General features: G+C 33.6%; 6 protein-coding genes across 7 annotated transcripts; 4 read left to right on the top strand and 2 right to left on the bottom strand.

Moving 5' to 3' along the window:
- On the top strand, positions 1-2768 carry LOC107463826 (uncharacterized; the record flags this gene model as incomplete). Its single annotated transcript, XM_016082707.3, is given in 5 exon segments — positions 1-293; positions 618-835; positions 1056-1184; positions 1757-1888; positions 2512-2768. Coding segments are annotated over 5 exon segments (886 nt in total), but the record flags the coding sequence as incomplete, so codon positions are not given.
- Positions 2769-4248: 1480 nt separating this feature from the next.
- LOC107463794 (uncharacterized membrane protein At1g16860) lies at positions 4249-9458 on the top strand. 2 transcript variants are annotated; one of them, XM_021132105.2, is made up of 6 exons: positions 4249-4615; positions 6246-6954; positions 7108-7229; positions 7955-8110; positions 8645-8856; positions 8932-9458. In XM_021132105.2, exons 2-6 carry the CDS (start codon positions 6333-6335, stop codon positions 9122-9124), a joined length of 1305 nt encoding a protein of 434 aa, XP_020987764.1. In that variant the 5' UTR covers positions 4249-4615; positions 6246-6332; the 3' UTR covers positions 9125-9458. The 2 variants fall into 2 exon arrangements, with proteins under 2 accessions (XP_020987764.1, XP_015938154.1); XM_016082668.3 differs by having other exon boundaries at positions 6246-7229.
- A 935-nt stretch (positions 9459-10393) lies between these two features.
- On the top strand, positions 10394-13343 carry LOC107463791 (kelch repeat-containing protein At3g27220). Its single transcript, XM_016082661.3, has 6 exons — positions 10394-10888; positions 11236-11465; positions 11739-11909; positions 12070-12175; positions 12367-12573; positions 12865-13343. The coding sequence occupies exons 1-6, from the start codon at positions 10535-10537 to the stop codon at positions 13033-13035; spliced, it is 1239 nt and encodes a 412-aa protein (XP_015938147.1). The 5' UTR covers positions 10394-10534; the 3' UTR covers positions 13036-13343.
- A 16-nt stretch (positions 13344-13359) lies between these two features.
- LOC107463789 (F-box/kelch-repeat protein At1g51550) lies at positions 13360-15865 on the bottom strand. The gene is made up of 2 exons (XM_016082660.3): positions 15253-15865; positions 13360-14504 (listed from the first exon to the last, which is right to left on the bottom strand). Exons 1-2 carry the CDS (start codon positions 15710-15712, stop codon positions 13642-13644), a joined length of 1323 nt encoding a protein of 440 aa, XP_015938146.2. The 5' UTR covers positions 15713-15865; the 3' UTR covers positions 13360-13641.
- A 1224-nt stretch (positions 15866-17089) lies between these two features.
- On the bottom strand, positions 17090-21484 carry LOC107463799 (uncharacterized). Its single transcript, XM_016082674.3, has 10 exons — positions 21216-21484; positions 20852-21143; positions 19923-20129; positions 19677-19779; positions 19020-19099; positions 18857-18934; positions 18484-18575; positions 18055-18166; positions 17684-17812; positions 17090-17473 (listed from the first exon to the last, which is right to left on the bottom strand). The coding sequence occupies exons 1-10, from the start codon at positions 21467-21469 to the stop codon at positions 17357-17359; spliced, it is 1464 nt and encodes a 487-aa protein (XP_015938160.2). The 5' UTR covers positions 21470-21484; the 3' UTR covers positions 17090-17356.
- Positions 21485-23043: 1559 nt separating this feature from the next.
- LOC107463848 (beta-glucuronosyltransferase GlcAT14C) lies at positions 23044-25820 on the top strand. The gene is made up of 4 exons (XM_016082730.3): positions 23044-23822; positions 24048-24123; positions 24482-24597; positions 25217-25820. Exons 1-4 carry the CDS (start codon positions 23273-23275, stop codon positions 25747-25749), a joined length of 1275 nt encoding a protein of 424 aa, XP_015938216.1. The 5' UTR covers positions 23044-23272; the 3' UTR covers positions 25750-25820.
- The last annotated feature ends 875 nt before the right edge of the window (positions 25821-26695 follow it).

Below are 26695 nucleotides of genomic sequence, written 5' to 3'. Positions count from 1 at the left end.
CCATCCACTTTCTTCCTTCACTTCAAAACCATCAACACCCTTCAGATTCAGAATCTGCGCCACCATGGCATCTCGGATTCCCGCCACCACCACCATCACAAAGGTGGCTCCCGCCGTCATAGTGGGCGGAGGAAGGGTCGGCAGGGCCTTGCTGGACATGGGCACCGGCCAAGACATCCTCGTACGGAGAGGGGAATCTGTCCCTTTCGACTTCCAAGGACCCATTTTGGTCTGCACTAGGAACGATGACCTTGAAGCTGTTCTTCAATCCACTCCTCCTTCTAGATGGAATGGTAAAGTTTTATCCTTTCAGTCTTTCACGCTTCACCATTTGGTTATTTGTAGTACATTGAAATTGGACATTGATATGCACACCAAGTGTTTGATGATTGTAGCAATGCAGAAGCTTTGTGTCCCTGTTTTTGTAGATGCACACCAACTATTTGTATTATGTTCCAGCTACTAAACGCACCCTTGAAGTCTAACTTTTTGTTATGTATTAAGGATGTTACTTTTCCTGTTTTATTTTCTTTCGCAATGTTGGTTTTTTTTTGCTTGCTTGTGCTTTGATGATGGTTTTCATCATGTGGATTGATGGGTTGATGATGGTGGAGCAGATTTGGTGTTTTTCCAGAATGGGATGATTGAGCCATGGCTTGAGAGCAAAGGGTTGAGTGATGCTAACCAGGTGTTGGCTTATTTTGCTATTTCAAAGCTTGGAGAGACGCCGATTGATGGCAAGACTGATACCAACCCCGAAGGATTGACAGCTGCATATGGCAAGTGGGCTCCTGCCGTAGCTGAAAGGTTACATGCTGGAGGCCTCTCTTGCATGGTATTCATCATGAGTTTAAGTTTGAGGCGTCTCTTGTTCAATTATCATGTATTATATTATAATTTTGGTTGGGTTAAGATTTTTTTTCTCCCGCTAACTTTGGTTGGTTTTCTTAAAGATTGAAATTATGTTATCTTCCTTTTAGAATGCCGAAACGAAATATTTGCACATTTGATAGTGTGATGAAATATCAGATGCTGATCTTTGTCTCAAAAGCCAGGTTCTTGGCAAGGAAGCGTTTGAGAAACAGATGTTAGAGAAGCTAATATGGATTTGCTCGGTCATGCTTGTTGGAGCACGTCATGGTGGCATTTCTGTAGGTGTCGTGGAGAAGGAATTCCGCTCTGAAGTAAGTTATTTATTTATTTATGATATTTTTTAACCAAAGATAATAAAGGGCAGGGGATGAGAATGGAACACAGGATCTTAGGCTCTGAAGTAAGTTTTGCAATTGATATTTTCTCAAACTTTTTCTAATTAATTTAATCATTAAAAACTGTCTTGATTATGAATTTTGAGAGTCTTAGCACATGTCATGTGTAGAATAAAATTGCGTAGTTGTTCATCAGAATCAGCTAGTTGGTGATCAGTGTAAATTCTAAAAAAGAAAGAAAGAGAAATAGATTAATGATTCAGGGTTTGTCTTGGAGTCTAAGAGTTTGTGTCCATAATGGATTTGCTGATGCCGAACAGCATGCTACTTTGCACCATCATATGAAATTCTAGAGCTACAAATAAATATGCATAAGAACTGTGTTTTTAGATTTACCTAAAAATTGTGGCATAAAAGGCAGGCCACGTTTCCACACAAATAAAACAAGAGTAGTAAAAAAAAATAGTGAATATTTTGAGCTAATATGTATGATGTATTGAACTGAAAAAGTATACAATCAGCACTGACTTTGATATCTACACTTCCAGTTTTCTAGCCTTGTAGCAGAATTAGCATCAGCTGCAGCAAATGAAAAAGGATTAACATTTGAAGAAGCCATGGAAGACCGCTTATGTGCATATTCTCGGGCTGTTGCCCACTTTCCCACGGCAGTTAAGGAGGTATAATATAACTAATTGAATTAATATTCAGTTCGAATACCAAAGGCGTGTTACATTTGTTTTTTGGATAATGTAAGGGTAATACACTTGTGACTTGTCACCTCCCTAAACTTTCTGCCATGTATCCTTTATCTCATAAACTTTAAAAACATACTTATAAAAAAAAAAAAAAAACTTAAAAAATATGTAAATCATCCCCTGAATTTTTTCACGCACAGCTTTACCCTGTTGACAATGTCTCCATCCATCATAAACAAAGTTCAATGTGTCAAAGTTGCATGCTTAGAAAAGTTTAGGGCATTGATTTCCACAAATACCAAGTTTTAGGGCTATCCTGCATTTAATTTGGGTGAAGGCACATTTTTAACGTTTAGGAGCTAAAATGCAGAGTATGTAAAGTTTAGGAGGATAAACTGCAATTCACCCTATATAGAACCCTAGTACCACTTTGCTAGAATGTGTGATACAACACAACTATCCTTCCTTTGAGTCAGTCATGAAGTGAAAACTCAGCAAAAAACTAAGCTTTATTCAAATGATTACAACACATTTGAGTGTCACTAACTATTATTTACACACTAAGGTTACTAACTAACTCACAACAATGTTTTCTATGGCTGCAGTTCAAATGGAGAAATGGTTGGTTTTACTCTCTTTCTGAGAAGGCCAAGGCACAAAGCAAGCCAGATCCATGCCCTCTGCATACTCAATGGCTAAAAGAGTTAAAAGTTGTATAAAAGAAGCTTGAATTCATATCATAGGCTTAGGCTCTTGTATTATTAGAATTGATATATTGTAATTGTATTAGGCATGGCCTTCATTTATTTATTAATGAAATTAAACAAAATAGAAGCTTGAAGGCTTGAATTCCTGTGTTCAATTCTTGTTGATCAAATGAATGATTGAGCCATATAAATCAGTATCATTGTTCTTTTTACCCAAAGATATATAAACTTCATTAACATGAATAGAAGATTACAGAAATTAGTATTATTAGTTTATTAATTACTAAAGTAAGTTTCCCTTCTTTTTGTTTTTTTTGTTTGTCATTATTCAAATTTTTTTTTTGTATTTTTATGTTTAGTTTGAAATACTAAAAATCTAGAATATAAAATAGACAATGATTGCAGCCATATGAGTATGTTCGGTTAGTTGGTCTTAATTCTTTGAAATGTGGTGGATGCTAAAGAGAAAGGCAGGCAATAATAATAATAATAATAATAATAATAATAACAATAATAATAATAATAATAATTTAATTATCTTGCATTTTAAGAATATATTTTAAAAACATAACAATAGGAAAATTTTAAATTTTGGATGCATTCAATATATTAAAAATATAAAATAATAATAATAATAATAATAATTAATGATTTAACTATCTTGTATAAATTTAAAGAACGCAATAATAATGATAATGATGATAACGGGCATGCACGTTGGTGCAAAAGATAAGAGGGAGTTTCCAATTTGAAGTTACGTATCCAAATCCAACTTTTTTATTTGTATCTAAGTATAACTATTTTCTAATAAAAGCTTTTTAGCTATAATTATTTTCCGTAAATCTACTATAAGAATAATAACCAAAATATTCACGTATAGTATCTCAATAAATTTTCTCCAATATATAATAAAACTATGTCACTATTTTAGAATAACATAGCAAATCGGTTCGTAAAAAAATTATTCAAAAAATGTAGTTTTTAGTAAATTTTAATTATCAAATTAATTCTTAATTTTTTATTTTATTAAATATATTAATCTTTACGTAAAGTTTAAACTACTCACTTTTTTTATATACTAGTATTAAATTCGTGCGATACACGAACTTATATTTAAATTTAATATGATTAATAAAATAATATTTTATAATCATAAATTTTTTAATATTATCAATTTATCATCGTCATTATATAACAAACATACTGAATATATTATTTTATATAGAACCGTTTAAAATTCATAATATTCTTTAATTATAAAAAAAATAAATTATTATTTATACCCATAAAAAAATATAGATGCTGACAAATGTATCCATATAAGAATAAAACAACAATTATAATCATAGAAGATGACTTCTGTGTACTAAAAATATCCAAACATTGGTTACACAATTGGTCTGTATTCTTGGCACACTGGGTACAATTGTCGTTTTATTCTTATATGGATACATTTGTTAACGTTTATATCTTTATAAATGATAATTTATTCAGAAAAAAACCTGAAAAGCTATACTCACTCCTTCCTTTGATCAAGAAACAAAGAAGGTTGAGTTTTATTTTTGTAAAAGTACAAAGTTACCCTCGAGAAATTTCCCATATTGTAACAAAAAAAACGTTTCTTGTTTGCAATGAAGATTGTTTCTTGAGTTTGGGAAACCAGACAAGCCACAATTTTGTTGCGGCTCTCTCTTCAATCTCTCTCTCTCAGACTCGTTGGTAGAAAAACACACACAAAACACAACACACTACAAACTACAATATTCAACCTTAGATTTTCCGAGTGAGTTGAGTGATTCTGACTCACCAACATATATATAACACCACACACACATCACTCTCTCTCTCTCTCTCTCTCTCACTCACCACACTCTCACTCTCACTCACACTCACTCAGATTTTTTGCTTCCCCTTTTTGAATCCTTGTTGATTTGGTTGGACAATCTCCTCTGACTCCAAACAAATCTCTAGATTTCACCTCCAATTACTCTTTCACTTTCAGGTATCAATTCTTTTAACCTTCTCATTCTCTTCCATTTTCCTTACACTTAGTTAGATCCTTCACATTCCCCCTTTTTTCCCTTTTCGGTACCCTTGATTTTTCCTTCTTTACTGCAATATTTCTACATGTGGAACATGCCCTTTTCCTATTTCTTGGAAAATTTTGTTTTTTGGGTTGAGAAAGTGCCTCAGAGCAGCAAAACTCTTGTTAAAGTCTGAATTTTTATGGACACATTGCTTATGTAATACTGAACTCATAGAAGCCTTTGGGATCACTAACTCAATCTTCTTCTAGATCGTCTTCTTTTGCTTTCTTCTTGCTCAAAATAATGATGTGTGCTTCGAATTTGTCTTATAGGGTTCAATGTGCTTGATTCCAGTGCTCTTTATGAGTTATTATTAGTAGTTAATTTTTTCTTCAAAATTTTCGTTTTATTCAATTTTATAATATTATGTGCTGGTTTTTCTGCTTGATTCATGGCGAAAATGGCAGTGGAAGCTTCTTTTCTCTATTTTTCCCCTTTATAATATATTTGTTTTTTATTTTTCAATTCTGGGGGTATCCATTATTCTACCAAAATTAAATGCCAAGTTAGAATTAAAAAATATTTTAGGGCTAAAGGGTTTACTTATTCCATATAAATTTGGAATAATTGGATCCATGGTGTCTTGTTTCCGGGTTTACAGATTGGCACAAGCTTGGAAAAATAGAAGCTTGACTTTTGTCTTTACATAGGGTTGTCATATTCAACATTTCAACTCTCTTGGATGCTGATGTTGTGTGATGTTGGTCTTTTCACATATTGTAGGATTTTGTGGGAAAAAGATGTACCACAACAATGTCATAGACATAGCTCCGGACTTTAGGTTCCTTGGTGCTTATTTTAATTTATTTGTTGGTGCCTCAAAAAATTGTTCTACTAGTGGGATCTTGTCTGTATATAAAAAACTTGTCTTAGTATTCCCACCTTCATTTTTTTAAATAATCTAAATCTGGTGTAGTTTTCGATTGACGATGCATGTAAGTTTTGGGGTGGCTTCTGATAAATAAACACTGATGGAGTGGTGTGCTTATAGATGTGCATAAGTGCTCTATTTTGTAGGTGTGTACTGATTTATGAATCCATTGTGTATATTCTCATAAAGAAAATGTATTATGTATATTCTTGGGTGCTTCTTATTCATTCTGTTGATGCATTGATCTTATGCTAATGCCATGGGGGAGCTTGGTATGTGAGTACATGTTTTGAAGGTGCTAGGAAGTTGAATATCATATACTTTAGTTGCTCTTACTTAATTATACGCTGTTTCTCCGATGCAAGCACTTGTTTAATTTGCTTGCTTTTATGTGAGAGAATTGTTCATTCATGTTTTTTTGTTGCCTATGACACGTAGAATGCTATGCATTCCCTTGAGTGATGTAATCATCCCTCGTGCATTATGCTGTGCTCCTATCATGATGTTTATGAACTTCATTTGTTTGTTGGCTTTTTTTTTTTATCAGTTTACATTGCCGTGTTTCGTAACCTTTCCATTATGAAGCATTAAAACTTGTTGCAAGCTAATGGTTTTGGTTGAATTATACTTAATCCTTCTTGCTATTAACATTATTTTATTGGTTGAACTTTCAGGATTTCGTTGACATATTGACTTGTCTTGTTCGGCACCAACTTCCAGTAACACTGTTGTGTGTGAGTTCTTGAGAGACCGTCTTCCAGATGGGCTCCAGAATTCCATCTCATCAGCTCAGCAATGGCCTCTATGTATCAGGCCGGCCAGAGCAGCCTAAAGAAAGGACTCCAACTATGACCTCAACGGCTATGCCATATACTGGTGGAGACATAAAAAAGTCAGGAGAATTGGGGAAAATGTTTGACATCCCAGTTGATGGCTCCAAATCTCGGAAATCTGGACCAATAACTGGTGCTCCTACTCGGACGGGGTCATTTGGAGGAGCCAGTTCACATTCTGGACCAATCCAGCCCAATTCTGCTGCTCGGGCAGCCTATACTTCAGGTCCAATGACTTCTGGGGGCATGCCTGGTTCAACTTCGCTAAAGAAATCTAATTCCGGACCATTGAATAAGCATGGGGAACCTGTTAAAAAATCTTCAGGTCCTCAGTCAGGTGGAGTAACACCTATTGGGCGTCAAAATTCTGGACCTCTGACTCCTGTTCTTCCAACGACAGGTCTTATTACATCTGGGCCTATATCGTCTGGCCCTCTAAACTCTTCCGGGGCCCCTCGGAAAGTCTCTGGTCCTTTGGATGCGACGGGTTCAATGAAGATGCAAGGTTCTGCTGTAGTTAACAATCAAGCTGTGACGGTTCTCAGTCAAGGTGATGAGTATTCCTTCAGGAGGAACTTTCCAAAGGCGATGTTATGGTTATTAATTCTGCTTTTTGTGATGGGTTTCATTGCTGGCGGTTTTATTCTTGGAGCTGTAAGCAATGCAACCCTCCTTATTGTGGTTGTGGTTCTCTTTTGCTTAGTTATTGCATCTTTCACTTGGAATACTTTTTGGGGAAGAAGAGCTATTATGGGTTTCATCGCTCACTATCCGGACTCCGAGCTCAGAACTGCTAAAAATGGACAATTTGTGAAAGTTTCCGGGGTATGCTTTGCTTCTTTTCCTAGCTAGTCCTGGAAATTGTGTCTTCTTGTGTTATGTGTATATATTCCTTTCTGATTTTGCTTTAAATAAATTATGCTTAACCTGATTTTCAAGTATTTTTAGCTTTTCTCCTATTCAAACAGTGGTTCTTAAAGATGTGAATGCTTAATAACAAGGATATTTGATTGTGAACCCAATTAATTTCTCAATCATTAGAAATTGCATGACGGGCTGTGGCGATCATTATACTCCTAGGAAATAGCATTACTTGAACTAGTTATGTAATTTACTAAGTTGTAAGATGTCAGTAAATATGTATATTAATAGTGAAACTTTATCTTTATTATTTGTTTTCAAGATGTTAGTAACTAATAGTTGAAAACTAGAGGAATGTATTATGTATGGAAAGCCTTTCATTCAGTCTTTTCACCTGTTCGAAACAATCCAATTCTTTTCATTGAATGAGTTTTGGATGATATTTAGATGAGAGCATTTTGTTTTATGTTCCATGTTAGGGTGCTTTGATGAATTTCTTGTGTCAATATGACAACATAACTATTCTACTTCACCCATGTCTCATTTTTCCCAAAGTAGTATATGTTTTCCTTGTTCGCTTCATCCATTTATGTGAATGTGCATTGATTAATTTTTCTTGTTCATATATTTTCTATTATAATATGCTTGAAGCGATAGTAATCAAATACATTTGGCTATGAAACATGAAGGTTGTTACCTGCGGCAATGTGCCTCTTGAGTCATCCTTCCAGAAAGTCCCTAGATGTGTATATACCTCGACAAGTTTGTATGAATATCGAGGATGGGATTCAAAAGCTGCCAATCCTACACACCGCCGGTTTACCTGGGGCCTTAGATTGCTTGAAGTGAGTAACTAAAAAAATATCATTTGGGTTAGTTATGATGGGATTTAAATACTTTGTTGGCTTACACAATTTTTGTCCTTTTCAGGCCTTAATCGGCATGGCATCAAATCCATATTTCTCTTCTCCTTGTGATATAAAATATATTTTTTAATTATTGTTTTTAAATTATTGAGATTATCATGCTTCAGGATGAGTAAGGCATTGGTTTTTCAGTTGTGGTATTTTTCTCTCCCTTATTGAGTGATTCTAATAGCTTTGAAAGTTGAAACTGATATTGGTAAGATCATATTTACTGATCTGTTTATGGTATTCTGTTTTGACTATGTTTACTTGGTTTAAGCCTAACCAAGACATTGTTAATTGAGAAGTTTATGTTATAATACAGGGCTAACTTAATATTTGGATTCTCTTGAATGGTTATTCAAGCCACTTTTGTATCATTAATATCATGTGTTGAATCTAAAAGAGTCACACATTACTTTGTTTTCACCTTTTTAACTGGAATATCTGTGTATGTCATGTGACATGTGATAGAGGCGTGTGGTTGACTTTTACATCTCGGATTTCCAATCTGGTTTAAGAGCACTGGTTAAGACGGGGCACGGAGCAAGGGTGACCCCTTACGTCGATGACTCGGTTCTCATCAATGTAAATCCAACCAAAGAAGAACTGTCTCCGGAGTTCCTCCGTTGGTTGGGAGAGCGAAATCTTTCAAGCGATGACCGGATCATGCGCCTGGAAGAAGGGTAAAAAACTTTTCTTTTGTGTTAAGACATGGTTGGTTGTACCTATTGAATCTAAACTCAAATATTTGTATTCAGATACATCAAAGAAGGTAGCACGGTAAGCGTGATGGGGGTTGTGCAGAGGAATGAGAATGTGCTTATGATTGTTCCTCCGCCGGAGCCGATAACTACCGGTTGCCAATGGGCCAGGTGCATCTTCCCGGCTAGCCTCGAGGGCATCGTTCTAAGATGTGAAGACACGTCGAAAACCGATGTCATACCAGTTTAACAGTTTGTGAATTGAGAAGGAAGTTACTGCAGAATCATCTAATTGGTGTTCTTAGAAGAAAAGTATTCTTTTACCCTCTATTATTAGTGGTGGTGGGATAAATATATATACACTCTTTTATAGATTATTATTGATTAAGATGACAAATTTGTGTGCTTTTATGATTCCATTTTATAGTTGTTGTATAGCTTTAAGGCTTTTTGTTCTAGGGGTTGTAAACTTTGGTTATGTTTGATGATGCATGTGAAAATTTAGTTTCTTACATGTATGTATGAGCATATTGTGATTATGCTAACTTGCTAAATATAATACAAGCTTTCAAGTGTTTCAGATCTTTTCTTTATGCATTGAGTGGTTGCAGTGTGTGGTGGATTAGAGTTACCAAATGAAATAGTCTATGAAACCAATGCCTTTTTTAAGCCAACATTTTAATAAATTACTCAATTTTATAACAAAATATTAAAACAAAAAAATTTAAAATAATTAAAAAATTCAAAATTTAACAGAATAAAACATCTAAAATCATAAAAAAAAATTTAAAATCTGTAAAATTTAAATATACAAAATTTAAATGGTTTTATTTAGTTTTTAATATATAATTCCAGAAGAAACTATGAAAAAAATTAAAATTTAAGCATCTAAAATTTAGGACAAGTTATCAAAATAAATCAATTGGAATTCAATTTTATCAGATGACAACTTTAAGAGATTGCATACGTAAATGTATCTTTTATATAACTATAAAATCGCCATAGAGGTCCGCAGATTAGTCATGCACGTAAATCGCTATTCCTCTCTAATAAAAAAACCATTGGAGAAGTGTAGCGATTTACGTGCATAACTAATCCGTGAGACTTTTGTCGCAATTTCTATAATTATATAAAAGATGTATTTGCGTATACAATTTCCAAAAATTATAATCCAGTAAATTTTATTTTTAATTGATTTATTATGATCATTTGTCCTAAAAATTAACTATAAAAGATATTTGATATAATACTTTTATTTTTAATATTTTACTTTCATCTATTTTTAAGTTTTAACTATGCATTTATGTTGGCACAAAAAGATTTAAATATATGAGTAAAATAATAAAAAATTTACAAAACCTTTAATTTTAATTATAGAGACTAATTTAAAAATAGTGTATCATATTTATATCTATTATTTTAAAAAAATTTATTAATATTTTTATTTTTTTTAAAATAATTTGTCCAAAATATAAATCTTCATAAATTTATTTCTGCCGGTCGAATGAATAAAGCACTGAGATTGACAGATTGGAATCTCTGTTGGAGATGAAAACCGCGTGCTGGTAAGATGGTTTATGCAACACAGTCTGAATCCCCAAAACAATGATAACAGATCTGAAATCTCGATGCGAATGGTTAGTTAGTTAGTTAGTTAGTTATGGTTCGGGCTTCGTCGGTGAAGGTTGGGTCGGCCAAGCTCGTTGTTATCTGCGTCGGCCTCTTAGGTTTCGCCCTCGTCGCCAACTTCCTTTGGCTCTCTTCTTCTTCCTCCTCCTCCTCCTCTTTCATTGTTCCCACCACCACCAACATTACTATAGCAAAGCACAACAATGATGCTGCTTCTTCTTTTGGAGGAGAAGGAAGAGTGCTGGCTGCGGCTTACGCCGATTTGCCAGCTCCTCAATTGAAGTGGCAGAAGATGGCTTCCGCTCCTGTTCCTCGTCTCGACGGCGCCGCTATTCAGATCAACGATCTTCTCTTCGTCTTCGCTGGCTACGGCACCATTGATCTTGTAAACATTCTTTCTTTCTTTTTGTTTTTTTAATTGAATTTGACGAATGTGGCCTTGCTTTGTTTAGTTACTTTCTTTTTCAGTTGTAGTATTTACAGTTAGATTCACTTAACAGAATTTGATGAGCTGGCACTTTAGTTAGTTACTTGCAATTGTTGGGAGTTTGTTAGTTAGTTGGATGGAGCTTCATATTAGATAGGGAAAAACGAGGCTTTTTTAGGGTCCTGATTACATCGTTCAAAGTTCAAGCATTGATGCACAAAGTTGCTTTAGCATTTTTATGCTCAGGCTATAGTTGGCATTACTGATTTGTATGCCTAAATGTTTTGATTGTTCATACTTTTCAGGTACATTCACATGTTGATGTGTATAATTTTACCACGAATACTTGGGGAGAAAGTTTTGCCATGCCAAAAGAAATGGCACACTCACATTTGGGGATGGTGACAGATGGAAGATACATATATATTGTTACTGGACAGTATGGACCGCAGTGTAGAGGTCCTACGGCTCATACATTTGTGCTGGACACTAAAACAAGGAAATGGAGGGATATGCCTCCCTTGCCTGTCCCTAGGTATCTACCATGTGGAACTGTTACACTTTTATCATTTCTTGCTAGTCTTTCTTTGAAATTAGCATGTTTCGCATTGTTGCGCAAAATTTAATATTGTAGATAATTTCTCTGATACTGTAGTCCTTTATGCATCCTCTGAGAAAGGTAGAGCCATTATATTTTGCACTTTATAGGTTTTCCATCGAGAAAGAAAATGCTGATGCTAAGTCCCTGAATCTTAAAGTGTCGTAAGTGACATTCAGTACTCATGTTCATTGACATTATTATATACAGATATGCGCCAGCAACTCAACTTTGGAGGGGTAGACTGCATGTGATGGGTGGCAGTAAGGAAAATCGACATACACCTGGATTAGAACATTGGAGTCTTGCTGTGAAGGATGGAAAACCGTTAGAAAAAGAATGGAGAAGTGAGATACCCATTCCTCGTGGAGGTCCTCACAGGTTTGTGGACTGTCCAACATGCAAACTTTAGATGTTAAAAATGACAGAAATGTCATTTGAATCCAATGCACATATAACATCAGGGTTTACGGATATGAATTTTTCTTGTGTGAATGCAACTGTGTGCAGTTTATTAATTGTTACTATATATTCTTTTTAGGTCTTGTGTTGTGGTTGATGACCGTCTTTATGTTATTGGTGGTCAAGAAGGTGATTTTATGGCCAAACCAGGGTCACCTATTTTTAAGTGCTCACGCAGGCTAGAGGTAAAGTTGTTTTTATTAGTGGATCTGATCATATTGTCATAACCACTACACATCGTTCTCCGTGACATGAATTCTATGAGGCAGATATTGAATTTATGTATTTCGATTCTGGTTTTTATTTCCTAAATTTTTGTTCTTTTAAATACCTTGGCACTCTCTACCACTCACTGTTTATTGCCATTTCATGTCAGGTAGTCTATGGTGATGTTTACATGTTGGATGATGAGATGAAATGGAAAACGTTACCATCAATGCCAAAACCAAACTCGCATATTGAATTTGCTTGGGTGGTTGTAAACAACTCCATTGTCATTTCTGGAGGCACAACAGAGAAGCATCCTGTAACCAAGAAGATGGTTTTAAATGGAGAAGTATTCCAGTTTAATTTGAATACTTTGGTACGGACTTCTCTTTTACAGAAACTTAGGGAATTTTTTTCTATATTGATGCATACTTGTTCATATTCAATAACTTGTGTGTATCCTTTTACATTTTCATATCAAACTTCTCATTCATATGTCAACAAATACCCCATTGTTGTTTTACCCAATATCAAAATTATTTGTGAATGGATGGAATATGCATTCTACAATGAAGGCAAATAACAATACAATACAATTCAATTACAAGTAGGAGCACCATATTTAGTTGTAACTGATTGTTTATTTCCATTGTTGTTGATTTTGCAGAAGTGGTCAGTGATTGGGAAATTGCCATTCCGAGTGAAAACTACTCTAGTTGGATTTTGGAATGGTTATTTGTACTTCACCTCAGGACAAAGAGATAAGGGACCTGATGATCCATCACCGAAGAAAGTCATTGGAGAGATGTATAGAACAAAATTAAAATTAAATGTGTGATCACTTGCTGGGGAAACCTTTAGTATCCTCTTACTGATCACAAATTGCAGCAGAAGCTGAGAGCCCAAAAGATTACACACATTCTTTGTCACTGGAATATTCATTGTTGTAATTCACCTAGGAAAGTAACTGTAATTCATTCAACAATATAGTTTTTAAGAGTCCTATTATTTTTTTTATTCAGAATTTTTACCTTTTCGGCTTTTGTATACCTTTCACTTATATAGTATAGTTTTGAGTTTAAAGACACCGAACATTCAAGTAAATATTACCGAGACACCTATTTGAAACCTTTACTTATAAGGGAAGTTATGGAGTATTACCTAACTAAAATCTCAGATTAGTGCATGCTCTTATAAATCAATGTAATTTACAATTGAAATAAAGTTAATCATCATACATCTTTTTAAGTTCTTCTAATCTTTATTCACACCATTACTTCCTTAATTAGTAGTTACAATTCACAGAATACTTTTGACACTGGCTGAGCAACGGAGCTGTTATTTACAATCTCTGATACAATAACACCAGCAGTGTCATAAGCTTATGGCATGTAACTGGTAGATACTACTGCACATAAGATTACACCATATACACATTGCATCCCTAGTCTCTAAGTTGAAGCACAAGCTCCACAAGAAAGAGTTCTCTATCAAACCTGCTTGACTTCCACCTTTTCCACATATTTTTGTCTTTAACTCTCTTAGATGAGCTCATTGTAGAATGCTGCATACTTGTGCAAGGAATAGCACTTACATCCAAAACCCAGAAATCATTTTTTCTGTGTCTGTATGAGTCTTCTCCTCCATAGATTAGCAACCTACCCCCCAAAACCATGGTAGCTGTGTGTCCGACTCGTGGAAGCGAAACACTATGTGGTATGCCCTGCAGATCATATAGTATTGGAACCCACTTTAGATATCCTTGGCATGTATCCAACATCCATACATCACCAAGAACCTCATAGCCTAGGCCTCTGCCACCAAACAGAATTGTCCTACTTTGTCCAATGCAAGTCAGTGTGTGGCCAGATCGAGGTGCAGGCGATGGTTGAGCTACAATCTGATGCCATGTGCCAAAGCAGCGGCTATCTGAGAACTCCAAGACCCATGTGTCACCCAACCGGAGGCCATGAAGGCCGATTCCACCATGGATTAGCATTCTCTTGTCATCTATGCTACAAGCAGCATGAGCCCCTCTTGGTGGTGGAGCAACTGCTCCAACATCAAGCATCTTCCATGAGAATGCAACACTATGGTTCTCATTGTATGTAACTTGCCCCATCCATGTATCATTTTGCCGGTTGCCACGGTCGTTGATTCCTCCAAAGAGAACAAGGAAATCACCCATTTCCACACATGTATGACCAAATCTCCCACTTGGACTTGTTGAATTCACTGCTTGCCATCTCAGCATACTCCGGAAATCGTTACCAATATATGCCACCCATGTGTCATCAAGATGTCGTCCTAAAAACCAATATAGCAAAGCAGACAACACAGATACCAAAAAGTTAGAAGTTAGTTAAATTTCTGCAGATATAGAAACTTTCTGTTATACAGAAACTCAGCATGATTGTGAGTATGCAAAAACCATATCCTAAACCGATCATGACATAGTGAGAAGTGATTTTCTCATTTGTCCTATATATCTGATTATCCTCAAGAGAAGTCAGACATAGCAAATGAGTTAAGTGGGGCAGTTTAAGCTTCATGAGCTCTTTGTTAAGTTCAAGTTGAAAGTCTCCTAGATTAGTTGACTTGACATGCTTGCTAATCACAATCTAATATAATAGTGGAATATATACTATGAGTTTCTGATAATCAAGTCAAGCATGGCATTAAAACAAGTAGGAATTCACTTCATTCTTTCATATAATCTTGATTACTCAATGACCTAAGCAGCTATCATGTCCCTTCTACATATGGCATAATAGTAAGGCCATGTGATTCCAAATTCCTTTCAATATTTTCCTATTCTACTCACTTTCCCTTTCTTGTGGGGAAAGGACTTGTCTCTCTGTCTCAGAATATAAGGGAACAACCAAAAAACACAAATATGATATGATACTTAGTCTTATTACTAATAATCATTTGTGGGAAACAAGAAGCCATGTCAATGTTTTTTATCAACATGCATATAATATGTATAAGAACCAAGAAAAAGAACATTGAATTTGGACCATATGAATAAGAATAGAATTACAGAAATACTAACCTCCTTCACATCCACCACCAAACAAAACTAAACAATTGGATACAAAGTTGAGAGAGTGAGAGGCTCTAGCACTTGGAAAATCCAATTGACCATGTTGTGGCTCAGAAAATCTATGGCAAGTAACAGAATCCATCTTGTAGACTTGCTTGTAGAGCCTCATCCATGAAAACTGATGGTGGTTGTTATGATGGTTATTGTTGTGAATGGAAGAGGAAGAAGAAGAAGAAGAATTAGAATTGATGAGTGCATCAACACATGAAGAACCTAAGTCCCTTTTGCAAAGATATTTCCAAAGGGTATCAGAGGAAGTTATAGCTCTGAGCCTCTTACAGGTCATGGAAAGTGAGAAAATTGCATCTATGGGGAGGAGGAGAAGAATAGTTAAGAGGTGGTCCTGTGCTATGTTGGTTATTGGTGATCCACTATAACTATGGTTTCCACTAGCACTGGCTTCTTCCATGGTAATAGAAGCTCTCTTACTTTGTTGTATGGATCTATGGTTATGACTCTTTGCAACAAACAAGCATGTTAGTTTGGCTTGTGTTGGGAAGAAGCCAGAGAGACAAAAAATTAAGGCAGGGTTAGTTTGAAGTACTTGGCTTAAAATTCCATTTCCCATGCTTATATTACCAAGAATTCAGCTAATTTGACTGAAGCTAATTAATTAAAGTTACAAGTGAGTTCAGAAAGAAAAAAAAAGATGTACAAAAACACACAAAATGGTAAAATTGATGATTTCACAGTAAATCTAAATCCACACACACAATGTATACAAGTAACAGCTTTTTTCATATGATAAGTTGTGAAAATATGTGTTTTTTGTTTGTTTGTATTGGATAAGAATAATAATAGTAATAATGTGACATGAGTTATTATGTGTTGAGGGGAAGAGAAGAGAAATGGTAAAAAAGGATGGGAAAGGAAAGAGATTGATATTGTGGACAGATAAGTGTGGTGCCCATTTTCTTTGTCTGCTTTTGTGAAATGATGAGACTAGAGCCCCTTGTTTCAACAAGCTTTAGCTTGTGTTTTCTACCATTTTCTGCCTATTTGCCATGTCACGTTATTTGGACTAAGACAACATATATAATACAATTCATCTTTAACACCCAAACAGAATTACTTAGATAGAAAGAAAGAAAAAAAAAAGATATAGAACACACTTAAAAGATCATAGTGTAATTGTCAATTTTATGAATAGGATTGGTTCATGTCAACTTTACTATGTAGTCTCTAGTATTGTTGCAACCTGAGAGTAGAACTTAGTTAGAAGCTATCCATCAATAGGATTTAATGCACATTTCTTCTATTTATAGTTTTATACTCTCTATTCTATTATATCTATTTGAATCTTGTTAGAAATCTAAAAGGGAAAATAATTATAAAATAAATATTAACGTTTTCAATGATGCCAACTACTATTACAAATTAAGTTGTTTCGGTCATAAAAACATTCAAGAAAATTTTGGTTGGAAGTTTCAAGTCATTAGATGATGACATGGTGACATGGTATGCAGAGAACACAACATTGATAATTGGAAATTTGGACATTAAACTACAAAAATAATATGTAGCGTCTTTGAATTAAATTTTAACTAAATAAAAGGGCTTTGATATGTCTATTTTGAGATAAGATTCTATTTTGACAATTGACGCTCATGTCTCGACCAATAATGTTCATATTACTTTTTCAAATCTTTTAATTTAAGAAACCTTAAAACGAAATTTGGCAGAATCTGTAACTCAGATAAACATGAGATGATCAACTTCTAGAAGAAAATAAAACACAATATTCTTCATAAAATAACAAACCAAAGGATATGTAACATCTTAGTAATAATAAAAAAGAAATAAATAGCATATTATTATTATTATTTCTAAAGTTCTGAGATGATTATGTTATTTCTAGTTTGACAATGGCATTATAACCCACAATCCATGCAGTTTTTTTCTTTTTGCAGATAATATTATAATACAATTTCCGGGGCATGAAATTAACAAGTCCAAAAAAGTCAAAGATTAGAAAACTCTTAAGAGTTCCAAATCTTGTCTGGGAAAGAGGAGAGGATAATGTTAGGCATCTTCATGTTTTTCTTTCTTCTTTTCATTTCTGCAAATTGTACACTTTTCCTCTGTGTATCAATTTCCGGAGAGCTTCTTTGGCTTCTTCTAAGGTTTCTACACTCTGTCCTTCATCAAATGATATCCTTTGAATGTTGAACTGAATAGAAGGAGATTGAAAGATTAGAGAGCAGCAGCTACAAATACTAATGGTAAAGAATTGTAAAAGAAAAAGCGAAAACAATCAAATTCGGTTTCTTGTTTTCACTAATTTCTTCGTAAAGTTCTAAGAACAGAAAACACAAAATGAATATGGAAACCAAATAGGGCCTTAGAAAACTAATCTAACCGTTGTGTCGAAGAAGCTTACCTGGGCACCTTGACGGACCCTTATATCAGTCCCTTTGCTGTCTATAGATATGAGTGCGGCATCATCTACCTCGGTCTCATCATTGGATAGAAGCTTCTTTAGGGGCTTTGAGAAGATGGCATTGAGTTCCTATTGTTTCAAAAACCAAACCAATTCAACCAATGAGAAGATGTAACGGTTAACTATATGTGTATATTTGTCTAACACTTTAAATTTTTTGGAAATGATGATTCACGACAAGATATCGATGTCCGTAAAGTTGTTATAGTGGGGCAAAATAGACAAACTATTTCGAAGAACATCAAAAATGTTTTCAAAATGAGATTTTATATATCCCTTTATTCCATAAGTAAGGTCTCAGAAAAGTTTACCTTTAGATTCTGTTCACCACCATCAACTGCAATCTTATCGGGTTGAAGGGTCTCATATTCCTTTACATCCACCCAAGCAACAGTACCAAAGCCTCCAATGAAATATATGTCACTGCCGTTGACGAGGAACCAATTAAATCAATTCCCAATTCCACATTTATGTTATTGTATGCAAGTGCTATATATATATATTGGAAGCTTTCAAAGGTAACAACAAAAAGACATCTTTCACCAGACATCCAAAATAAGAATGATTTATAATTCAACCCAAAAACACAAACAAAACAAAAAAATCTTGTCAAAATATATAAAAGCAAAGTCACGTAGAATGCCTTGAAAAATATATGCGCGGAGATTTTGTTCTATACACTCAGCAATGGCTGCAACTGTATCAATTTGATAAAGAAGTATAATCAGATAGCAGCAAACCTTATACTCTGCATCCTAAAATAGTAGAAGTTGCCCCATTGTTGAGAAGGCCCCTGTTGATGTTTCGCAATGTACTGCTTATGAGCCCATTCCTATTGGTGCAAAGAAAGACCATGAGCAAATAATCCTCAAATTGAAGTTAGCTATAACCATATTTACTAGTACAATTTTTTCTTTTGCCTTTTCATTAAAAAATGTTCACATTTTCTTCTCTATGTCATTCTGATTCAACAGAATTTTACATTTGGCTGTTGGGGGCCTAACACATTCCTCCTCTTTTCTCCGGGCTTGGACCCAGTTATGTAAAAAATGAAAAATCTGCAATAAGCTCAACAATTTCTTCTCCACAAAATCAAATTAATCAGTAAATAACCTGTTGATCTTCTGGAAGTGGATAAATATCCCCAAAGATGGTCACCCTTGCATTGGACAAGCCACTCCATCCAGGTATCTATAAAATTAAGTGTCAATAAAACTCAGATGGAGAAAAACAGGAATCAGAAATATAAAATTTTGGGAAATATTAAATTGCAAACCTGAACTACAAGCGTGCATCTTGGGTCAGCTAACAAATTCCTTGTGTGAATTGCAAGAGGTGAAAAAGAAAATATTGGGTCTGCAAAACCAGAATATAAAGCACGTTATATAGATAAACATTATGAACAAACAAGTAAACCATAATAGTCCAAATATTCATTCTGATATATACCTACAAGATATGGCAAAGATCACCACAAGACAAACTTAAGAAATGAAACATTCTATTTAGCTTATGCAAAGGAGAAATCATTGATAAGGGAAAGAATCTTGAGTTAGACTATGAATTTTTAATTTATTTCATCATATTTTAAACATGCTTATGAAGTACTACAGACAACCATCAACTAGATTGGAGTCTTATGCATTTCATGCTCCAACTAAAGCAGGAACATTGAACTCACTCACCACAAGGCCTAAGCTACGCCCAATCTTCTCCAAGAGAGGATAAAAAATATATTGGAACCATTTATATCACATGCCCAGTTTACAATTATTTAACTCTCTTAACAAACATGTTCCCTTGCAGTAGAACTCCAAACCTTAATCCACCATCAACCTTATTTGTACCGTCATAAACAACCAAGCATTGTAATCGACATGCGAAAAAATATTCATGAGTGTCAAATAACTAATGTAGAAAACTGTTGACTTACGGCCCATTGAATCTGGTGCAAAGTCAACCAAGGAACCAAATGGATATCCTTCTCGTCGGTGGTGCATTCGTGACATTACAGTGCACAAATGAGCAAATCTGGCCTTGAATCACAGAAGGAAAAGGTAATTGAAAAGTATAAAGAGAAACTGTGAATAAAACTGATTCTAAAATTCAGCTCTAAGTAGAATATACAACAATAAAATATAGCATATAAGCTACCCCAGCAACATTAGTACCTCCTTACCTGCTCCATCAAATTGCGTACTGCTAAGGCCGGTCTAGGTAGACCGTGAGCTGAGGTTGCACTCTGCACACCACCAGAAATTGGTGTCCTGAAAAGTCCGGCCCTGGAACCCCCACCAGATCCTGGAGTCATAGTTGTCCATTGCATGTCTGAATGTAATGGCTCATCCTTATCTTTGTTGATACTATAGGAATCGCTTAAATTTTCCTTCAGAACAAAAGGCCACCCAACTGAGTCTAATGTCGATGATAAAACACTATTCATTCAACTTCACATGAACAGTGAAGTAGAATAAAACACATTCACACACAATAACACATCACAACCTAACAAGACTTGAATGTAGGAATACATAAAATTCAGCAAAACCACCCTTAAAATTGATAAGCTTAGCACTACATTGATTCACCGACACACAGTCATATTTGGATGCACGACATAACAATTCAAACTCAACACACTAACACTAACATATAGGCAAATACATGAGATCATACATCAGCCAGAGCAATGGTAACACTATGCATTACTTCATTTACTTGATGAATGTGCAGGGCAATTTTGAGCAGCAGTATGAGCCAAAAATTCAGACAAAGCACCAGTTTCGCGAAACCAATAATGTTTGAATTTTTCAAACAACACGATTGGGAAATCAACCTATGTGGTGCTTTACTCCAAATCTTCGGACACAAAAGACAAAATTTTGAATTAGGAAATCGACAATAAACCATAGAACAAAAAGACTGGCCTAATTTTCTTATGACATGATTAAATACAGTGACAAACTGATAATAGTGTTAACCACTAAGAAACTATGTAGTACTTGAGTATGCATTATGCAACACCAGAAAACTATATAGAATAGATTTGCACATTGAAAAAAATCATAACTTCATAACATTGAATGTTAGAATATGAGAAAAGATTACCTGAGGGTCAGAAAACGGCACCGTTTCGTTTGAAAGAAAGCCAATGTTGTTGTTGTTGTTGTTTAGTGCTTCTTCTTCATTGGGTTCGGTGGGAAGATCACTGGGGAGAGCACAGAGACGAAGAAGCTGAAACTGTGAGTGATTGGTGAATTTGATTTTGAGGAATTGAGGTGGTGGATTGGTTATTGAACAAGAATGAGTGCGGGGAAGTGAATAAGAGTGTGGAGATAAGTTGAGCTTCGTTTGGGTTTTGGGGATGAAACCGCAGCTCCACAATAGTGCTTCCATGGAACTGAAAAACCCGAAAAAATCTAAACTGAACTGAAATGAACCACGATTCTTATCAAAAAGAGTTCAACTTTACCTTTTGGATTGGCAGAAGATACAAAAAGAGGTTTTTGAAGGGTTTAATGAGTGTTCATTAGAACGATGTGAAGAGCAAAAAAAAAAAGGGTTTTTGAGTGCAGAGAAGAATGGATTAGAATGATGGAATATAGAATACAGAATCAAATGTTGCAGAGAGAGAGAGAGAGAAAGAGAGAGGAATGAGAATTGGGATGGTGGAGACTGCTTTGTTCCGCCGTGGCCCCTGGATGAGGATGAAGAATCAGATTCCATTCAATTTCAATTAATTGATTAATTAATTAATTATTAATTATTATTTATTAAGCTTAAAATAAGAAACAAATCAAAGAGAAGAAAAAAGGGATCACAATATATAGATCATTTTTTATTTTATCATTTTTTGTGTGTTATGTTTATCTCTATTTCCCTCTTTTGATTCATCGTGGTTTTGAATTTTAATTATTTTAAAATATTTATTTTCTTCTTAAGAATATAAAAATTTTTAATTTTTAATTTTTGTTATCATAAGTAAATAATTAAGATATAATAGCGAGTCAAATTTAATAACTAAAGAAAAAATCTGTAGGAATTAAAACTAAATCAAATCAAAATAATATATATTTATAGACACTAATTAAAAGTAATTTTTAAGATTGACAAAGATATATACAATATGTTTTAAATGGATAGGAATAAAATATTGTGTCTAGAAACCTGAAAAAATATAAATGAATCCTATAATTTTTTTTCCCTTTTAGTTGGTACATGAATCTTATGAACTAAATTCCTAATTTGAAAATATTATAGAAAAAATTTTTAGGAAAATAAAATTTGGTAATAAAATATCTATAAGTTTTAAAAGATCTTTATTTGATTTTGAGATTAAATTTATCATCTTAGATTGAAGAAGGGAGAATTATTTTGATGCATCAACCAAACTTCATATAAGCCAACATAGTAATCAAAAATCATATCACAAATGTTAAATGATTAATATTTTTTATATTTATTTTATATTTAAACCAAAATTAATTATTTTTTTTACTAAAAATACTTAATTTTAATAGTCATAAATTTGATTATTCGCTTACTTTTTTTATGAATTATTTAGTAAAAAAATTATGTGAAATAATATATACATTGATGACTAATTTTTATTGAATGAATTATGGAATATCATTGGCAATGTTATTTCAAAAAAAGTAAAGTATAGGTAGCTAATGAAAATATTAAATAATGTGAACAATGAATATATCGGATTTTTAATTTATTGGGTGTGCGGATGATAGATTTAGCTGAGTAATTTAGAATGTAATATATTTTACTTGAATTAGGCTAATTTTAGGGTCCGTTATTCATATTGTTCAAGAAAATAATTGAAAAAATGAAGTTTAGAATTATGCAGAGACCATAAAGTGTTAACATTTTCTTCATGAATCTTCCAAAAGAATAATGCCATCAATATCCATATATTACTCATAATCCTTTATAGTTCTAGTGTTCAAAGGAAAACACCTATTTGCTTTTCATGATTAGAAGACTAACATTCCATCATGAAAAAAAAAATGTGATCATGCAAACAGGTAACTTATAAATATCTTTGTAACCAAAAAAGAAAAAATAAATAAATCTAGTCCATTCAATGAACAAATTAATGCTTCTTTTTTAATTAAAAGAAGAGTACCCTACCCTGCTTTTATTATCTTCCATTTCAAGTTTCCAAATGTTAGGTGCAAGTTAACAAGTTTCAACATCTCCAACCTTTTTTTTTTCTCCCTATATCAATCACATTCACACCTTCTACACTGATTTTTCACCTTACTCCTTTTGCTTTAGGATGAATCTTCAATCTCTATATCTCATAATTCAGATCAAGGACAGCTTATTTTTATTGCAGCACCATCTTCTGGACAAAGGGTGAGTCTCTAAAGTCACAGGTTCATATTGTAGATACCCTTTTCACACCATGTTCTGATCCTGCTTTTAGAAGAGATGAACTGGTTGATCACGGCCGAACCGATCTGAATTCAAGCCTTTGAAGATTGAAGTTTGAATCTTTTCTCAAATCCCATTTCAATGAGGAATCCAAAATTTCCATGCAGGGGAATGGATTATAGGCTATTATGCCTTCTAGCCTTTGGTGTTTGTTTGCTCTTGTTTGGAGCAATATTCTCAAGATTGAATCTTCAAATTCCAAATGGATCTTCCTATTCCAAAGTCACAAATAAGTTACAACAATTCAGTAGTCCTAAAAGAGTTGTAAGAAAGGGTGAAGGGTACCCTCCAAGTTTTGCATATTGGATCATTGGCACAAAAGGAGAAAACAAGAAGATTTTGAGGCTTTTGAAGGCTATATACCATCCAAGAAACCAGTATCTTGTTCAGCTTGATGATGAATCCACTGAGTCTGAGAGAATTGATTTGGCTCTCTCAGTTAAATCCCATAGAGTTTTTGAGGCATTTGGGAATGTTGATGTTATTGGGAGTAGTTATGCCATTAATAGGATGGGATCTTCTTCACTTTCTGCTCCTCTTCATGCTGCTGCTATTCTTCTTAGAATGAACCAACATTGGGATTGGTTCATAACCTTGAGCTCTTCGGATTATCCTATAGCGACTCAGGATGGTACGTATTCACTAAGTTTTATTTACAAGTGTTCGATAAAAAAAGATATTTTTCTAACAATTTAATGACGCCTAAACAAGTACAGAACATTTATCTTTTGATATACAGAAGACAAAGAATCTACTATGATTCATTGTAAACTTGTAATATGCAATTTGCATGCTTGTGATGATCTTCTTTTCACCAACATAGTATTTCTTAACTAGTGATCAATTTTTGGTGCAGATATCCTTCATGCTTTCACATTCATGCCAACATATCTCAATTTCATTCACTACACTAACAGGACACTTCGAAATGAGTATGTCATCACCAAATTAAGATCTAGATTATATTATTTCCTTAATTATGCACAACTTTCACTTAGCTATGATAAAATAATCTAGTGATGTCATCATAATTTGTCTTATGGAAATGTTTGGTAATAAAAAAAATTTAACCAAAATAGTCCAAATTTGTTTTATTTAACATTAAGGTAAATTCCATCTATTTTTTTGTCTCTCTAATATGACTATTCTTCTGACTGTCAAATAGATACATGTTAACATCTTATTCTTTCTTCTTCTTTTTTTTTACTGAATTTAATTTGTGTAATATATTAATTTCAATTTTTTTACTCTCTTAAGTCTCAATCAAATATTCATGATATGATGATGCAGGCAACGAAACATGAATCAAATAGTGGTAGATCCAAGTTTACATTATGAAAAGAGCAGTCCACTCTTCTTTGCTGTTGAGTCCAGAGAAACCCCAGATGCCTTTAACATATTCCTAGGTCAGTCATAATTCTAAGCTTATAAGCATTATTGTTTTTAATCAAATTCTTATTGCAATTAATTTCCTATAACTATGTTGTATGAAAATATTTAATTTGAACACTTTTGGTAATCAAGTTTTTTTTACAGCATAAGTACATTTTAAGTAAAAAAAAAGTTCTAATTTAAATATTTTGTAATTAAGTCCTTATATGCAAACATTTGTTTAGTACAAAAATTTAGAGTATAAAATTTTTAAACTTTAGTTGGAAAACTCTTGTATAGTATAGAGATTTGATTATAAATATTTTCTTATAAATTGATTATATAAATGTTAAAAATATAGATAAATATCTAATTAAAAATTTAACGAAACTATAAACACCTAATTAGAATAGTATTACCTTACTTACATTAGTAAATTATGATACAAAATGTTTTTAAATAAAAAATAAAAACTTATCTAATAAAATTACATGATATTATTCGATAATAGTAAAGAGACAAAAAAAAAATAGTCCTAACTTGTTTTATTTAAAATTCATCAATTATTACTAAAATTAATAAATACTCAATAAGATAAATTCTGACTTTTTTGTTTAAATTTTTTTTGTTATTAAATATTTTCAATATTTTTAGGTTCACCATGGGTGATTCTTACAAGAGCATTTATGGAATATTGCATCCAAGGTTGGGACAACTTACCAAGAAAACTACTAATGTTCTTCAGCAATGTGGCATACCCTCTTGAATCTTACTTCCACACTGTGTTGTGCAACTCTCCAGAGTTCCAAAACACAACATTGGACATTAATTTAAGGTACAGTCTTTGGGACACTGATCCAACCGAGTCCCAATTGCTTGATTTGTCACACTATGACACAATGCTGGAAAATGGTGATGCTGCTTTTGCAAGACCATTTGGTGAAGGTGATCTTGTTCTTGATAAAATTGATGATTTGATTCTTAATCGTTCATCTAATGGATTGGTTCAGGGTGAGTGGTGTTCTTCAAGCATAGAAGATGAGGCAGATTTAGTGTGTTCAATATATGGTAACATTGATAGTGTAAAGCCAAGTTCTTATGGCATTAAGCTTAAGACTATGTTAGTTGAAATTGTGAATAATGGGGTATTTAGAACTAGATCTTGCCAATTCCACAAAATGGGGTGACAAATTTTATGTTGCAAATTAAAATGTATGATTTTTCCATCACATTATGTTAACTATTGAGATGAATTTTTTCACTATGCTTTTGTAGGCTTTATAGGACTTAGATTAAAACGGAGTTCGAATATGAGGGCAGCATATTAAGAGATATCATATATTGTTATTTAACCAAATTTTTTTTTTTTGCCCAAAATATCCCCAACCCGATAGGTTAACGATTAATCCGTCGCGGATCTGATCTCCATTTAAGGTTCTGCCGCTGCCCGCTGGCCGCATGCACAAGGCGGAATTCGAACTCCTGACACTTACTTAAGCGAACGAGTGAGCTGACCACTCGACCAACCCAAATTAATTTTAGCTGCTATTGTTATTTGTTAGGTTTTGGACCCAAAAAGTGTAATTTGGGCCGACTAAAATTTTGTTTTTTATTTCTTGGGCTTAGGCCCACTCAATCACAAAAAAAACGACCAATAACAAAAAACATTAGTAGTGACTAATAAAAAGAAATACCAATAAAAGGATATCTGACCTTAAAAAAAAAAAATGAAGGAATAAAAAACAATATTTTTGTTAATAAATTATAGTTTAAATGGTATAATTTCTCTTTTTACTTGAAAATTTTGGGTTCGAATTTCACCAAGTGTAATTGATCTTAGCTGTTGCTGTAATGTGTGATAAGTATGTACCCAAAAAAAAAAAAAGCGAGATTTTCAAAAGATCAAAATGGTTGGCAAGAAAAAAAGGAAAAAACGAAAAGGCCAAAATGCTTCCAAAACTCAACATGCATTCGTGTTATAATCATATCATGACGATTACAATTGAAGTTGTCAACCTCGACCTCGTATGCTTATAAGATTGTATAATTCAAACAACCTCTTACTATTTATATTATTTGTTTAACCGGTTTTATTAAGTAGACCATAATTTTTGTAAATAATAGATTATAGAA

This window comes from Arachis duranensis, chromosome 9 (genome assembly GCF_000817695.3).
Source record: "Arachis duranensis cultivar V14167 chromosome 9, aradu.V14167.gnm2.J7QH, whole genome shotgun sequence".
NCBI lineage: Eukaryota > Viridiplantae > Streptophyta > Magnoliopsida > Fabales > Fabaceae > Arachis > Arachis duranensis.
The sequence above is the reverse complement of the archived record's forward strand: the minus strand, read 5'-3'. Positions and strand labels throughout refer to the sequence as shown.

Excerpts from the sequence above, each read along its gene's own strand:
- LOC107463794 (XM_016082668.3), top strand. The coding sequence starts at position 6,333 with ATGGGCTCCAGAATTCCATCTCATCAGCTCAGCAATGGCCTCTATGTA. Across the intron at positions 7,230-7,954 it reads AATTTGTGAAAGTTTCCGGG|GTTGTTACCTGCGGCAATGT; the intron begins GTATGCTTTGCT and ends TGAAACATGAAG. Across the intron at positions 8,857-8,931 it reads ATCATGCGCCTGGAAGAAGG|ATACATCAAAGAAGGTAGCA; the intron begins GTAAAAAACTTT and ends ATTTGTATTCAG.
- LOC107463791 (XM_016082661.3), top strand. The coding sequence starts at position 10,535 with ATGGTTCGGGCTTCGTCGGTGAAGGTTGGGTCGGCCAAGCTCGTTGTT. Across the intron at positions 10,889-11,235 it reads GCTACGGCACCATTGATCTT|GTACATTCACATGTTGATGT; the intron begins GTAAACATTCTT and ends CATACTTTTCAG. Across the intron at positions 11,910-12,069 it reads CCTCGTGGAGGTCCTCACAG|GTCTTGTGTTGTGGTTGATG; the intron begins GTTTGTGGACTG and ends TATTCTTTTTAG.
- LOC107463789 (XM_016082660.3), bottom strand. The coding sequence starts at position 15,712 with ATGGAAGAAGCCAGTGCTAGTGGAAACCATAGTTATAGTGGATCACCA. Across the intron at positions 14,505-15,252 it reads TGGTGGTGGATGTGAAGGAG|GACGACATCTTGATGACACA; the intron begins GTTAGTATTTCT and ends ATTGGTTTTTAG.
- LOC107463799 (XM_016082674.3), bottom strand. The coding sequence starts at position 21,469 with ATGGAATCTGATTCTTCATCCTCATCCAGGGGCCACGGCGGAACAAAG. Across the intron at positions 18,935-19,019 it reads GATGCACGCTTGTAGTTCAG|ATACCTGGATGGAGTGGCTT; the intron begins GTTTGCAATTTA and ends TTAATTTTATAG. Across the intron at positions 17,474-17,683 it reads GGGTCCGTCAAGGTGCCCAG|TTCAACATTCAAAGGATATC; the intron begins GTAAGCTTCTTC and ends CCTTCTATTCAG.
- LOC107463848 (XM_016082730.3), top strand. The coding sequence starts at position 23,273 with ATGAGGAATCCAAAATTTCCATGCAGGGGAATGGATTATAGGCTATTA. Across the intron at positions 23,823-24,047 it reads TCCTATAGCGACTCAGGATG|ATATCCTTCATGCTTTCACA; the intron begins GTACGTATTCAC and ends TTTTTGGTGCAG. Across the intron at positions 24,598-25,216 it reads TGCCTTTAACATATTCCTAG|GTTCACCATGGGTGATTCTT; the intron begins GTCAGTCATAAT and ends CAATATTTTTAG.